Raw genomic sequence first — 15,308 nt, forward strand, 5'->3', positions numbered from 1 at the left:
ACCTGCTACTTGAGTTTCATGGANAACGGCCTTTGAGTTCCACTTTTGTGGAAATACGGCTAAAACCAGCGGCTGAAACCGTCGTAAAAAATTACATTAGGATGGCCGCTCTCAGGTTTCTCTCTGATGCGGGCAAATAAGGCCTTGTTTTGGCCTTGTTTATGCGGGTAATAACTGTTAATTTATGCCGGAATTGGTACAGTTCAACTATAGGATTTCAATGCTTTTGTTATATTCTGTTATGCTTCTTTTAATAAACAGAAATATTAAAATCTTAGGCTCGCATAAACCAGGTCTTAGTTTACACCAATCGCTTAAGTAGGTAGTACGCGTAGTAAGTACTATATATTCGTATTAAATCGGCTTAAGTCTCAATAATATTCTAGGAAATATATAAGGAGCCTCGCAGTCTAGTTATATTATATCTATCTATGATTTCGATCGTCATCCAATTGCTGAAACGATTCACGTATTGACGAGCGTCAGTTCCGGAAAGAGAAAGTGAGTACTATTGCCTGCATCCGGTGTAGGCCATTTTGTTCTGATCCGTGGACGCTCAGCGGTTGCTTCGTTCTCATCTGCGTTTCTGTTAATTCTACCGACTGCGGTTCGAGTTGCTATATTTAAAGCGCTCGTCGTTAGTACGTTTTGTAGATCGGAATAAATTAGCCTCAGCCTCAGGCGAATTATCTCCATCTTTTCTGGCGACAGGGCGACGAATCTGTGGTCTAATGCGTGGCGTTTCAGAGAGCTCACCGACTCGCGCAATGGCGGAGGATTTGGATGTCGAGGCGATGCTGGAGGCACCGTATAAAAAAGGGGTATGCTTTGGTTTTTCTATCAATTTTATAATTCTGTCTCTCTGTCACTCCCTTGTCATTCTTTCTCTCTTTCTCTCTTTCTTCTTTTTCACTTTTATCTTGTCACCCGTCATATCGATTCACGCTCGTGAATTGCAATTACAAATTCTGGATGGCGCGAGGCGTGCCTTATCGTGTACGCTCTGCCACACATACGAGAGAAAGAGAATCCCACCATTGCTCCATTTGTCTCTTTCTCTCACTCTCTGTCTCTCTATTTCCTTTCTTTTTTTTTTTTTTTTGTGTGGTACATGTGTGGGTAGTTTTTTTATATGATATGCATATATATGTAGAACAAAGTACACCCTTGTCTTTCTGATTATGCCGACTATTGATCAACACCTCCATTTTCTGTACTTATAGATGGTACGTAACATGTACCCTCGCGCTCGTAGGATGTTCACCAGCGAGTTCCTAGAGTGCACTTGATAAGAGGTATTAAGATATAGCAATCATCTAACATCATATATTCTATTCAAATTTTTTCTGTCTCTTATTTCTGTCCAGTCTGTGTTTATTTTTTAAGTTTTGTTGGTCTCTATTTCTCTTTGTTTTATTTTTATTTTTTTTTTAAGTTTGTCTTACACTACACAGAAAGTGGCATAGAGTTTTGTGAAATTTGTATGTGTATCCATGCGTCATTGTCATGTAGCTGTGTACATCCAAGTGGAAATAGTTCTCAGCAAGATGAAGATAATTTTTTTGATAGTTTTAAAGTACAGCTTCTTGTGATAATATTGGTATCCTCAGGAGTTTCAAAGGTTTTTTACAAAAAAAAAAAAAATAAAAGGTGTACGAATGAGAGCTGAGTGAATGCATAAATTTATTAAATTAGAATGAATGAATATTTGACAAAGGCATTTTTAAATTCTTAAATTTGGCATGTACGAATCTGAAGAGAGGTAAATTAGAAAATTCAGAAAATAATGAATTTATAAAAATTATGTGTAGATTTAAGGATCTAAGTTTGATTTATTATCTTGCATTGTGCATATGGTATATTTATTGGATAAATTAATCAATCTTGTTGCAAAACTTCATATATAAATAAAGTGAGATATCTTATCTGTAAGACACAAGGCAGAAGGGATAATCTATAACTAATAATACTCTTATATAGTTTCTTTCTTTTCTTTCTCGTTTCAAAGATAAAGCTATTTAAAAAAAACTAAGATTTATAAAATATTGATAAAGAATTTTTCTTTAATGACATTTATTTTTTATTGTCTAATAGTCTTACAACCACTACTATATGTTGCTTTATTGCAATATGTAATAATCTGATAATATATAAAAATTTAGGAAAAAATTTGATATATATGCACTGTTAATTACAAATTATCTTGATTTAATTTTTATTGTGATTTTTATAAATATTTGCAATAAGTTCGGTTTAGTTTTAAAGTTTATTTTTATTGTTAATCTTACTGCTATATTACTGTGAGAAGTATTTTTCTGAATTTATAGAAAGCTAAAGAATGATTTTAGTTTTTTTTTGCTATCAAGAGAGCTAAGGTTTGTCTCTAGTAATTGTCAACATATTGCAAACTGTCAAAATGCTACAATTCTCCAGTCTTCCTAGGATACCTCAAAATGTTTTACTTGTAGAGAGTGATTTATATGAGCAAATTAATTTCATAATACATATTTATAAACCCTGTCTACCATTTTTGTGCAACTTGTAATGATAGCAATTTGCCTTCTAGGTAGTGCCATCAATCAGGTATTACAACACTTAATTGTGGTGCAACTGAAGACTCATCAGCTTCAAAACAAAAAAAAACTTTATCTTAGTTATAACTATATTTATTTTATTAAATTCAGCATTCTTAGACAGTTTACAAAATGCCTATTCATGTTCAGTAATTGGAAACTGTTTTACAGTTTTATTGCAATGCAAATTCGAAAAATATTGAAATTGTTCAAAGTAACTTTAAAAAGACAACGTACTAGAATTCTAAACTTGTATTTGAATAATAAATTTGGTCGTTTTCAAAAACTTGGATAGGAACTTTGTAAGCAGTCTATTTTGCGTTTCAAGTTTATTAACAATTTCCATATACAGTAAACTGGTCAAACATACTCCGGAAAACGAAACTTCACAGCAGAACTTGTATTTAAGAAAATGTTTCGAGAAGTTTGTTTCGTTATTCATCAGAAAGAATTTGTTTTGATAATTTGAATAATTTTTAAATGCTTATCACATTCTTGATAAAATTTAACGTATCAACAAAAACGAAAGCAAGATTTTTTCTTATCCAAATTATTAAAAACCAAAACACTATTGTTGTCTGCGTAACATCGCCGGTCAATGTTGACGAAAGAAACATTTTCTGAACTTAGCCAGATGACAAATCGTGTTGCCGAGTGCTCGCGGTTCCATACTGTGAAGAAAAAACTGTGAATCTCTTAAGAAAAAATTCTTAACTAATGAGATAACACATCTTGTCCTGTTCGTAAAAATGCGCGCGGGCAATCGTAGGCTAGCGATTATTAGGGTTGCTCACTCGCGTCTTTCGCGTTTACACTGTTTTGAAATCGTGCTGTCTTTGATGAGGGCTCTCTTTTACAGAAGAAAAAGGATGTGTGGTTGGCCATTGGTAGTTTAAAGACCAAGGCATGCTCAACCCAAGATTGCAATGCTTTCCTAAAACCCGATAAAACGATTGGTAAGTCTGAGCCAGGTGCATGCGACGGAGTCGCATCGCTATGCTCGCCCCGTCTCTCTTTCTCTGTCACACACGCTCTCTCTCTTCTCTCTCATGCTCGCTCTTTTCTTCTTGCGTATTCTTTCCCACGTCCCCGCAGCGCTCCCTCCAAGAACTCGTTAAAAAAAATTTTTTTAAATTTAAAAAAATAACAATTCTGGAAATAAAACCAACCAGAGAAAAGATGAGAAAGAGCACGAGTATTGACGCCGACGTCTGTCCCTGTTATCCAGCGTGTCATTAAAAAGCATTGCTCTGCCGCAGCAAGGAAAGGTTGCTATCGTACTATTTATATTACAGGCGATAGAAAACTAAAAGAGATTTTTCTCATTCTTAATTGTCGTTGAATTTGAAACATATGCGAAAAAAAAAACAAATAAGAATAGAAAAGATAATTTACAATTTGTTATCTATCTGTATATTTTGTATTTTGCAAAAAGACTGTCGTTACAAAATTTACTAATGTTCTACGATTTGCTTTTTGTCCCCTTGTTCGCGCGTCCCTGCCACATCGGCTGGCTGGCATGGCATTCAACTGTTTGCTGTTCGTAGGAGCAGGACTCCTCCTCCAAAGACAAGTCCTCCAAGGAGAATGGGTCTAGTCGGAAATCGTCTGGGTGAGTAGAATCTCTCTTCTCTTTGTTTTTATTTTTATATACTTAACATCTATATTAAAATTTTAATCAATCAAGTAAAGAAAGTTTAAACAGGAACATTTATACGAAACTTTACTTGCACGATTTGTGTTTAAACTGGGAAAACTAAAAACCGCGACTAGGTAATCCTATATCACGCATTAAAACTTAGTCTGGAGGTCTTACCTAAATTACTTGCCATCGACTTGCCATCTCTCGCTTTTTGTCCTCATCACGTAATAAAAAAAAGCAAACATTCTAATCCAAGATTAAGGTGAAAAAGAAAAAAGTTGTTACATTGTTTTTTTTTTCTTGTTTTCACAACACTGTGATGTCACGTATATGATCATATCTTTGCGCCATAACTGAAAGCAGTGTTAGCCACTCTCCTAACAGACCCATCTGAAGTTTTATTCTCTTTGTTATAGACCCCATACAATTAGTAAATGCTGGTTAATTTCATAATACCAAAGGTTCTGACGATGGTAAGTATATAGGAAGAATTATCTGTGCTACATACAGATTCCTCTTGCTGAAGATTTCGAAACGTATGATCTTAACTCTTGTGGATAAAGAGAGTAAATTGCGTTAAAGTTATTCAATTGTTATTGTGCTGTTTCTTAATAACCGAGTCTTAGGAAACTCGATATATATAAAAACAAAAAAAAAAAAGGATAAAAGATGTGCCACATCAAAAAAGATGATAATGTAATTTTAATTTGTAATTTCATTTTGTTAAAAAAGTAATAATGTATTCACTTCAGTGCTCACTTTGCTCATACAAGTTTTGAATATATACACTTATAAGAAGTTTCACATTTCTTTCAAAAATCAAAAACATTAATATCCTTTGAATTACTGAATAAATAAACGAATATAAAAAATATCAAAGATACAGAAAAATGAGAATATATGAGAAATTTCTAGAATATGGACCGTTTATTTTGAAAGTGGTGTAAGTCCATTTTTGAAAAAAAAATGAGATCACGTAATTCATGCTTAATTTAATGTAAATTTTTTATGTATAACTAGTTTACGAAACAAACGAAAATGGACTTACACCACTTTCAAAATAAACGGTCCATATAATTTCATAAACTTGAGAGAAATAAAAAAATTTTAATTTTGAACATAAAGTATCTTTAATCATAAAGTAAACATAAAGTATCTTTAATTATTTCGGCATCATTAAGAACAATTCTTTTATCATTGTAGAATATTATTCACTATATAGCAAATATATATCTTCAACATAAAAGCAATTTAAATTATAGCACTACTTTTTTCTCATGTCAAAAATAAGATATTTTTTATTTTGAACAAACTTGTTTAATTGAAATATTTTTCTCTTATAGGAAAAGCAAACATCGCTCGCGTTCTCGTTCACGATCACGAGATCGCGATCGTCGAGACAAAGATCGGCGGGATCGCGACAGAGACAGAGACAGGGACAGGGACCGAGATCGAGATCGTGACCGAGAAAGGGATCGCGACCGCGACCGCGATCGTCGGCGCAGATCGCGATCGCGAGACAGACGGGACCGGGAAAGAGATCGTGACAGCGATCGGGACAGAGATAGACGAGATAGAGATCGAGATAGAGACAGGAGAAGAAAGCGATCGCTAACGCCTCTGACCCTACCCAGAGCTCGACCGCCGTTCGGCAAAGGTCATAGCCCACTTGGAATGTAAGTTTATCTTCTTTAAGATATTAATTATGTGAGATACAATTATGTTTAAAAGTCGCGATAGCCTCTCTTAACGCCAAGAGCATAAAAGCTACTATTCTGTCGAATAAGAGTTTCTGCACGGACGACAAAGCGACGACAACGCTAATATCTTATTCCGCGAGTTCTTGCTCTAAAAATCTTCGATTTATTAACAATATCTCAAAATGCATAATTTGACTAGACCCAATCATGGACTCGCAATCTGTGATTTTGGGGGAATATTTATGCTAGATTAATTTGAATATTCCTTATACTCGTGTTTCGTCAATGTGAACACATTGTATCATTGATATTCAACAATATCAAATATATAAATCAACAATATCACATTTTAGAACTTCTTTATATTTTGGTTTTTTCATAATGTGTTAATATCTATACTGAAGACATTTATTTACTTTTATAGAAATGACGAATTAACACCAGAGGAGCGAGATGCTCGTACTGTCTTTTGTATGCAGTTGAGTCAACGAATTCGCGCTCGCGATTTGGAAGAATTCTTTTCGAGCGTTGGCAAAGTTCAAGATGTTAGACTTATCACCTGTAATAAAACCAGACGATTTAAGGGTATTGCTTATGTAGAATTTAAAGACCCGGAAAGTGTGACCTTGGTGAGTCTAAATTCGCGTTAATTACAAACGCAATGGTCAAATAATATTTTTTGACGATATATTTTCAAGTTCAGCAAAGTTTTTTAAAAGAATTGAAACAAGCAATTAAACTTTCTTAACTATTTGACATTGTTTTTACAGGCTCTCGGTCTGTCTGGTCAGAAACTTCTCGGAGTGCCTATTGTAGTTCAACACACGCAAGCCGAAAAAAATCGTATGGGCAACTCAATGCCGAATCTGATGCCAAAAGGACAAACGGGACCTATGCGTTTGTACGTTGGATCTCTGCACTTCAACATCACAGAGGATATGCTTCGTGGTATCTTCGAGCCATTCGGGAAAATCGACAATATACAATTAATTATGGATCCCGAAACAGGCCGAAGCAAAGGCTATGGATTTTTAACCGTAAGTCTTTTTACGTCATTATTTCTGTTTCTGTGTTTGTTGATTTTAGTATGATCACGTAAAACTCAAAATATTTGTTATCTCTTTTGTAGTTTAGAAATGCGGATGATGCAAAGAAAGCGTTGGAACAGTTGAATGGATTTGAGCTTGCTGGTCGACCCATGAAAGTCGGAAACGTGACAGAACGAACCGATCTTATTCAAGGACCGTCACTTCTTGACACTGACGAGCTTGATCGTAGCGGTATTGATCTAGGAGCAACTGGCAGGTAAAATAACAAATAAAAAAAAAAAAAAAAAANCAAATCATGATTTATTCTTACATATTCTTGCAGATTACAATTGATGTTTAAGTTAGCGGAAGGCACTGGACTAGAAATTCCTCCTGCGGCAGCAATGATGGAAAACTAGATTGTTTACTTTTGGGTCTATAAAAAAAAAAAAAAAAAAAAAAAAAAAAAAGAAAAAGTAAATAAGTACGTAAGACAAATCATGATTTATTCTTACATATTCTTGCAGATTACAATTGATGTTTAAGTTAGCGGAAGGCACTGGACTAGAAATTCCTCCTGCGGCAGCAAATGCGTTAAATATGGCACCTGTTATGACACAACCACAGCCGCCACCACAAGCAGCTCCTCCCATTGCAACCCAATGTTTCATGTTGTCAAATATGTTCGATCCACAGAAGTAAGTTTCCTTGTATGAAATTTTGACTATTTACAAAATTCGCGTGTTGCATATTAGTAGACCTGATGTTATGTGTGCCATAATTTCATCAGGGGGATATTATATGCTAAATTAAAATGTTATTGTGTTTAAATGCCAGCGTATGTGAACATCATGTGCACTCTTATGATAACATGACAATATTTAATACGTTTTACATAAAACTGATGTAATAATTTTTTCAACAACAACTTAACGCTAAACTTTACACTTTTGTTTTTCTAATAAGCAAGTTACATGCTTTTTTGGGGAGTTAATTGAAAGTAAAATCAAGAAATTTACAACTCAAAAATTTATAATCTCTATCTCGCTATTTTTTTCAGTGAGACGAATCCTAATTGGGCGAAGGAGATCCGCGACGATGTTATCGAAGAGTGTAACAAACACGGAGGCGTTTTGCACGTTTATGTGGATCAGGCGTCGCCCCAGGGTAACGTTTACGTGAAATGCCCGTCGATCGCAACCGCGGTGGCCGCGGTGAATTCGTTGCACGGTCGATGGTTCGCTGGTCGTGTGATAACTGCTGCCTACGTACCGGTTGTGAATTACCACTCCTTGTTCCCAGATGCTATGACCGCGTTACAATTGCTGGCACCAAGCGCGCCGCGAAGAGGAATGTGATAATCTTGAACAAAGCAAACGACCAACAATCCGTTTGATGTGTAAATCACCAAGTAGAATTGCGCGTTCGTCTCTTTCTCACATACTCATCTTGTTTGTGAAGATCGTTCTTATTTTTTGATAAAACGCGAGTAATTCGAACAACAAATTATGACAATTCTGTATGACCGGTTGAGAGATGATTATCATTCACGTCAATTCATCACGCAATTTCATATTTATATTGTAAACTCAACACGTTCGATTCGTTAGTTTACAGCATAGTCATTTGTGTTTTCGTGTTTTCCGTTTGTTTACAATAAGGAATTTTGCGTGTTATTTAAAACCAAATTGCGGTATAAGTGTTTTACAATAGATGCAGATTGTTTCACGCGATTGCAGATTAGTCTTTCGCGTATATAAGTCACAAAATTGTAAAATATGTACCCGGTTCTCGGTCTAAGTGATGTAACATGGGTTTTGCGAATGCGTTTTTGATGATATTCAATCGTAATAGAGTATTTCGTCGTAGAAAATATGATATAAAAAAAGTGCGAAGACTTTAATCCTCTCATCTCGGTAGGTGCAACATACCTCATATTTAAGATACATTTGTACGTTGAAAGTGGAATATTCAAATAAAAAAAAAGAAGATATCAAAAACAATTTCTAGAAAAAAAAAAAAAAAAAAAGAACATTTGATCGCATTCTCTCTATATAACCCGCAGTTACAATGTTTAAAAGACTAAAGACTAACTTAGTTAACTTAAAATCTATTTCTGTGTGTATATTTACATTAGGGACGAAAGGATTAAGGTACGTTACGTGGAAAGGTTTGATGCGTAATGAAAATTTATGGGCACACACACACACACACATTAGATTTGTTATATTTATACGGAGAGGTGAGAAAAAAGATGTGCGAGACAGAGAAAGGGGTCTGCAAATACTGGACACAGTTCCGGAACGAACGTATTGATATATACACAGTGATGTTACATTTATATATACTCTGATATATTTTATAAATAATAAATATAATATAACAATAACAGTAGAAATTTGAGGACAGAAATAAACTTTCAGTTTCCGTGTAACAAAACTGATAAAAGCATTGCGTAAGTTTAATACTAAATAGACTTGGAATAATCGGTTAAAAGCTAAGACAAAAAAAAAAAAAAAAAAAGTGAAATGTCGCACGCGATTAACGAACACTCTGATATTTGCTTCTCAATAATCGTGTTTGGAATAAAAATTGTTCGTTTAGATAAGAGAAATGTTCTGAATTCTAATAGCGAGTAGCAAAGTAGGAAATTTGAAAGTCAAGAGCCTTACTTGCAGACCTCTAATAAAACTGAGCCCCCGTCAAAGAGGAAGCAAATCTGTATATAAGTTTTTGTAAATTAATTCTACTTATATAAACATAATAATGTCACTTTTTGCTGTATCTTCGTATGTCGAATTGTGAATGTATACTTCGATGATTATAAACGAAATTATATTATAACGCAAGTGAAATGAAGGATCTGTTCTAGAATATAGAAACTTATTAAATGCGTAATGTGAAATTTTAGTGTGTAAAAAGTTTCTTATTATTATTATAATCTGTGATTCCATGTTTCTTGTTCTAGAACAAGAACCCGATATTATTTTCAACACAACCTGCCACCTGAAGTATCGAAACATTTAATGGGCCCAATAATACATTTTTTGTATCTCAATATATATTGATTATATGTATATATATTGATATACAAAACAAAAGTCTACTTGAAATGCGATAAATAAAATTGTGTTTATTGTTTTATATAAAATTTCAGTTAAATTTCATATAAATAAATCAATATAATATTTACAAAAACTGTGTATTAACTTTTACACAATTATGTGCGGAATAAACAATTCCAATTATTAATAGTTACATTTTCAAATTGCGTCAATGATCATACATTTCTGTAACAGACTCGTCGATAGTTTGATGAATTTGCAAATATGTGCGAGCTACAGTTTTTAAATATTACATTTTATTACACTAGATATACAAACTCTGTACAAATGCCGCTTGACATTACACATTTGACAATTTTGATTATTTTTATCCTTTCAATTTTAAATCAACACACAAAGATACGTGATCGCTTGGAAGTACAACGGACGGCAAACCTGTGTGAAGAATAATCTCTTCCTTACTGGGCATCGGAACTACCTGCTGCACTTCGAATTTGTCTTTCTCGTAAAATATGTAATCTAAACAACCGGAAAACTCCGGTGTGTAATTTGTGTACTCCGGTGTACCGCAAGCGCTAGACATGGAAAGATCTTGTGTCAGAGAGATATTGTCTACGGCTTCTTCGGGATCTGAAAAAGAATTTGTTATCCTGATAATAACAAATTATCTTAGTCACGTAATAGACGCGCAATTAAATTAAAATTGTTTTTAAATTAACAATTATATACGAAATCACTCACTGCTCTTCCAATCTTCGCAGGTTTCCGGTACAAAATTTTCAGTCATTAACTGATAAACACCGCATTCCGGTGTGCTGTTAAAGTCTCCGCAAAGCATCGCGCTCACGTTACACTCTGGGTTCTGTCAAAACGTAACATAAAAAAACTTGTCAGTATATTAATACAAAATAAATTTATAATACGCAATGATTTTCAGAAATATCAGTATGGTTTGTTTTCTTAATGTTTATCTCTCTTTTTTCTGACATAATAAAAGTTGTACCTGTTCTCGCGTCTTCTTCGCCACTTCATTTACGTATGTAATTACGTAATATCCTTGTAACAAACGTATGTGATCCGCATCCGGTTTAAAATACAAATGCGTGTTGCCGATGACAAAAATTTCAGAAGGATTTTCTTTCGATCGTAACGTCGTTACCTAAACCGTCACTAAATTTTCATCTCTTCCACGATTTACTAAATGTAACATCGATAGAAAACTGATCGATTATTCAAATACCTGAACGGTTGTGTTTCTGGCCAAAAACCTTTCCTTCGTCTTCTCATTTTTAATCTTAGACCAAACCTCCGCAAATCTCGGAAAATCTATATTCCGAGACATTACAGTGAATTCGTATCCTATTTTCTCGAGTCTGTCTTGATAGAAAAACGTGGCAAGTCCCTCGCTGATTTCGTTTTTCGTGATGAACGTACCGTCGTAATTCAACATGTTTAACGACGGCAATAGGTCGTGCTCGTACACACTTTTATCTACTTCTTGAAGACAAATTATGTCGCTATTAAATCCTGAAAACAAAATTAATCTATGTAAAAGATCTTTCACAAAATTATTTGAATATTTTATCTTCATTATGTGTAAAATATTATACACACAAATGTTTAATGTATACCTATTATTTCTTTAAGTATTAATTGCTTTCTATAGTCCATATTTAACGCATACGATGGGCAATATGGGAATAATACATCCTTGGAAAAATCGGAATCGGCGTATGTATCTGCTAATATATTGTACGACATTATCCTGAAACTAAATTCGTTGTTTTTTTCGTAAATATACAACTCGACACTATTTCCCCAATGTCTCATATTTATTACGACCTTTGGATAATCAATATTTCATGAACTAATGCTGACGCTTGCGAGTAACGTACCTTCTATCAGATAATCTGTGTTTCGTAAATTGATGTCGAGTGTCGAACGGACATTCTCCAGGCCCGGCTTCGACAACGTTCTTCGACTCTACTTCTATTGTGTAACCAGTATCCGTCTCGTTTCGTGGTTCGCAGGAGATCTTCAAGTTGCAGCCAATGTCAGAAACACTTGGCGTGTAGAAATATCCCTTACCTACTTCTGTCCACACGTTCAGCTTCTTGTTGACAACGTCATTTCTGTACCAAGTGAAAACTGATTGCTTCTTGATGGTGAACAATGACTCAAACTTGGCTGGATAAGTTGGGAAACCCACCAGCATGCTTGACGGCAATGCAACGTTAATAATATAAGGTGCGTTCCTTTTTATTAAAAATATCTTTTCAAAAATAATGAGCTTGAGCTCTGAGGAATCTTTAAGAAGACTCTCACACAACACGTCGCCATCTACTTTGACGTCATTCTTGAGAAGCTTAATTTTTCCTGTTTCCACGCTGTCATTTGATAGACCAGACAATTCCACAGTAGCGTTCTTTTTCCTCTTTCTTTCTATCTGTAAAAGAAACATTTGTTTGTTTTTTTTTTCTGTTCGATAAATGATATTTAAAACTGTTTTTTCAGATTTTTTACACAAATAATTTTAAATATGTTGAGCTATTACATGTTATGTTCACATGTATGTGTGCGTGCTTTTGTATCTTCCCCACCTTTTTGTTTACAATCTTGGAAACGTTTGTTTCAATTCTCTTCAGAAAAGTATTTACACTTTCCGCGGCTTGTCTTGAAAAGTTGAATTGCCGGTCGACTTTCTTCTCTTCGTCCGCATAGCGAAACGTTATGTCGAACATTTTGCTGTCCTTCTCGTAACGGAGAAATGCCTCGTTCATCTTCAACACGTGCCTCGTTTGCGCGTGTCGGCTGCGAAACGTAACGAGAACCGTCGAGGCAAGATGATTTCTGTATACGAGCAATTTAGATACAAGTACACTTCGCATTATATTTGTTCTCGGGTCGTTCGATCTGGAAAGAACAGTTCTCAACAACAATTAATTTGTTCAAGAATCAATTTTTAAACAATTAGCACGTGAACGAGTAAATTTTAAACGCGTGAAGATGACGAGTTTAAGGTTATAACATACCTACCTTGAAACACATGTATGCAATTCTTGTTTTCTTTTTTTGAAAAAGAAATATATCTATTCTTTTGGAAATATATATCACTGATTTTCGGTTCTAAACAATAACTGTTGTTTTTAGTTGATTCGTACACAGATTTACATACGTATGTATATATTGTACATATACACGTTTACGTACAAATGTATCCGGAAGTTGAAACTTTATAAATCTTTGCCATTTTTATTTTGAACTTTGTCGAGAATATAGTATCCTGCATTTAACGATAAGTGGTATTAGAGATTTATACAATTGCATATGTACCAACAGGCAAATCAATTGACCATTCGTACAGACCATAGTACAATAAACTATCACTAGATGACGCTACATGTACACGCGCATGTGGAAAATAGAAAATACTGAGCGAACTATAAATATGGAACATTTTTTTTTTTATGTAAACGAATCACATTTTTTTACATATTTCAGTATATTTTTAATTTTGCGCGAAAGCTCTTTTTTTTGGTCCGGTCTTAATCTATAGTATCACAAAATAATATAATAAGCCAATTTTCTATATTTTTGCTTTATTCCTCTAGTTTCTTATCTTTATCATTTTCCAGTTTTATTTCTTCGCGTTTCTCTGACTTTTCGTCTTCCAGTTTTGCCGAGTTCTTCTCTTCAACTTTTTCTCCAAATATCTTCGATTCCTCTTGTTCTACTCTTGTTTCTTCATTTTCTTTTGATCTCGTTTCCTCTTCAGCTTGTTGTTCCACTTTCATTTCTTCATTTTCCTTTAATTTCGTTTCCTCTGATTTTTCCGATTTTGTTTTCTCACGTTTTCCCGAGCTCGGATTCGATACCGCGTCCTCACTTTGTGACTTCGTCTCTTCGCATTCTTTCGATTCATCATGTTTTTCCAACTTTGTTTCCTTGCTTCTTTCTGACTTCGTATCGTCGTCTTTCGCAAACTTTGTTTCTTCTTCCGTTGCGGATCTCTCCTTGACTCTCTTCTCCTTAATCTCTTTCTCCGCTTTTCCGTCCAATCGTTCCGCTCTTGTTCGATATTTCACGGTCACGCACGATGGTACTTTTCTTTTAATCAGCTTTAAATTAATTTCAAATTTAATCGCACTCGACACATACATCGCTATAATTTATTTTAATCTCATTATCCGCCTTACCTTACGGGGTAATATTTTTTTTCTCGCTCCGGCGATTTGTCTGGTAATTATATTTTGGTCCCAGGTACGTTTCTCTCGCCACCAAATTCGCTGATAGTCGTTGGCGAGCAACTGCTCCATACAAGGTTCGCATCTACACACACACACACGAAGAACAGCAAACACGACATAAATTTATATCGGTATATTTGTTTAAAAGATATACCGCAAAAATTATTTTTTATTTAATTTTATCAATTCCGGTTGATACTTTTTGTCTAATCAAGCTGATTGATCAATTATCAACCTCGTTGCTGTTAGTAAATTTTGTTAATTAATGAGATAACCCATTAATTAATTAATGAGAAAATATAGAGTAAAATTCGCTGCATTATATGCACGCATTAGTATCTGTTTGCATCACCTACTTTTCGTAAGAGGGCACGAAATGTTTCGTGTTGGCGTAATCGGAGGACACGATGTTGTCCGGGATTTTGTGGGGAACCGCGGGAGTCCAAGTTCGCAGTCGCGACGACACTTCCATGATTCGCCTCAAATAAGGACGCGCCCTTAGATCGACAAAAGAGGGCGCTCCGTTCGCGTATTCCCGCGCGTCGCGGGATTGACGACGATTTCAACGACGATTTCGTGTCTCGCGCGAATTTTTCTCGGAAGATTTTCTCGACGACAGTTTTTCTTCGCCAAGGTTATCGCGTAGGTAGGATGGGGAACGAGCTTGACAAATGCGAAGCGATACGCGCGGATTCTCGATGTGCGTCGTCGAGTGCGCAATCGCGATCGTCAATCAAAATCAAAAGTCACATTTGCCGATCTGCACAATGGCGTCGACAAGGTACGCTCTCATTCTGTAAAAATGGCGAACAGATCCGATCCTTTGCGATCGCGTTGCCTTCGAAATGAAAATGTAACATGATACATGCGGTAATTAAAAAAAAAAAAAATATATACATTATGCACGTATGTACATAGTTCTGTGCTATTTCTGTGCACGCCGTTCGTTACGCGGTCAAGACGGAAGTTCGAGTCGCGCGTTGTTTCGCACACTGATCCTTTTTTGATCCTTCGAATTAGTACCGCGCGCGCCGGCATTATCGCTAATTATAG

At 35.1% G+C, this 15,308-nt stretch overlaps 3 protein-coding genes across 4 annotated transcripts; 1 reads left to right on the plus strand and 2 right to left on the minus strand.

Moving 5' to 3' along the window:
- The first annotated feature begins 520 nt into the window (after window positions 1-520).
- Window positions 521-9,466, plus strand: LOC109863695 (RNA-binding protein 39). The gene is made up of 8 exons (XM_020444140.1): window positions 521-821; window positions 4,121-4,185; window positions 5,559-5,891; window positions 6,340-6,544; window positions 6,686-6,952; window positions 7,045-7,220; window positions 7,471-7,641; window positions 8,004-9,466. Exons 1-8 carry the CDS (start codon window positions 732-734, stop codon window positions 8,299-8,301), a joined length of 1,605 nt encoding a protein of 534 aa, XP_020299729.1. The 5' UTR covers window positions 521-731; the 3' UTR covers window positions 8,302-9,466.
- Window positions 9,467-10,084: 618 nt separating this feature from the next.
- On the minus strand, window positions 10,085-13,261 carry LOC109863703 (2',5'-phosphodiesterase 12). Of its 2 annotated transcripts, none has more exons than XM_020444149.1 (8): window positions 13,045-13,261; window positions 12,609-12,921; window positions 11,904-12,454; window positions 11,640-11,779; window positions 11,249-11,535; window positions 11,012-11,167; window positions 10,750-10,870; window positions 10,085-10,638 (listed from the first exon to the last, which is right to left on the minus strand). In XM_020444149.1, exons 2-8 carry the CDS (start codon window positions 12,894-12,896, stop codon window positions 10,376-10,378), a joined length of 1,806 nt encoding a protein of 601 aa, XP_020299738.1. In that variant the 5' UTR covers window positions 12,897-12,921; window positions 13,045-13,261; the 3' UTR covers window positions 10,085-10,375. The 2 variants fall into 2 exon arrangements, with proteins under 2 accessions (XP_020299738.1, XP_020299739.1); XM_020444150.1 differs by having other exon boundaries at window positions 13,041-13,261.
- A 271-nt stretch (window positions 13,262-13,532) lies between these two features.
- LOC109863743 (VID27-like protein) lies at window positions 13,533-14,900 on the minus strand. The gene is made up of 3 exons (XM_020444229.1): window positions 14,612-14,900; window positions 14,205-14,337; window positions 13,533-14,126 (listed from the first exon to the last, which is right to left on the minus strand). The coding sequence occupies exons 1-3, from the start codon at window positions 14,725-14,727 to the stop codon at window positions 13,608-13,610; spliced, it is 768 nt and encodes a 255-aa protein (XP_020299818.1). The 5' UTR covers window positions 14,728-14,900; the 3' UTR covers window positions 13,533-13,607.
- Between the last annotated feature and the right edge of the window lie 408 nt (window positions 14,901-15,308).

This window comes from Pseudomyrmex gracilis, unplaced genomic scaffold (genome assembly GCF_002006095.1).
Source record: "Pseudomyrmex gracilis isolate BER0280 unplaced genomic scaffold, ASM200609v1 scaffold_12, whole genome shotgun sequence".
In the NCBI taxonomy this organism is placed as follows: Eukaryota; Metazoa; Arthropoda; class Insecta; order Hymenoptera; family Formicidae; genus Pseudomyrmex; species Pseudomyrmex gracilis.

Coding starts and splice junctions, on each gene's coding strand:
- LOC109863743 (XM_020444229.1), bottom strand. CDS start 14,727: ATGGAAGTGTCGTCGCGACTGCGAACTTGGACTCCCGCGGTTCCCCAC. Junction 14,338..14,611: donor TTCGTGCCCTCTTACGAAAA/GTAGGTGATGCA, acceptor GTGTGTGTGTAG/ATGCGAACCTTGTATGGAGC. Junction 14,127..14,204: donor AAAAAATATTACCCCGTAAG/GTAAGGCGGATA, acceptor ATTAATTTAAAG/CTGATTAAAAGAAAAGTACC.
- LOC109863695 (XM_020444140.1), top strand. CDS start 732: ATGCGTGGCGTTTCAGAGAGCTCACCGACTCGCGCAATGGCGGAGGAT. Junction 4,186..5,558: donor TCTAGTCGGAAATCGTCTGG/GTGAGTAGAATC, acceptor TTTCTCTTATAG/GAAAAGCAAACATCGCTCGC. Junction 5,892..6,339: donor GGTCATAGCCCACTTGGAAT/GTAAGTTTATCT, acceptor TTACTTTTATAG/AAATGACGAATTAACACCAG.
- LOC109863703 (XM_020444149.1), bottom strand. CDS start 12,896: ATGCGAAGTGTACTTGTATCTAAATTGCTCGTATACAGAAATCATCTT. Junction 10,871..11,011: donor CGAAGAAGACGCGAGAACAG/GTACAACTTTTA, acceptor ACGTTTTGACAG/AACCCAGAGTGTAACGTGAG. Junction 10,639..10,749: donor CTGCGAAGATTGGAAGAGCA/GTGAGTGATTTC, acceptor ATTCTTTTTCAG/ATCCCGAAGAAGCCGTAGAC.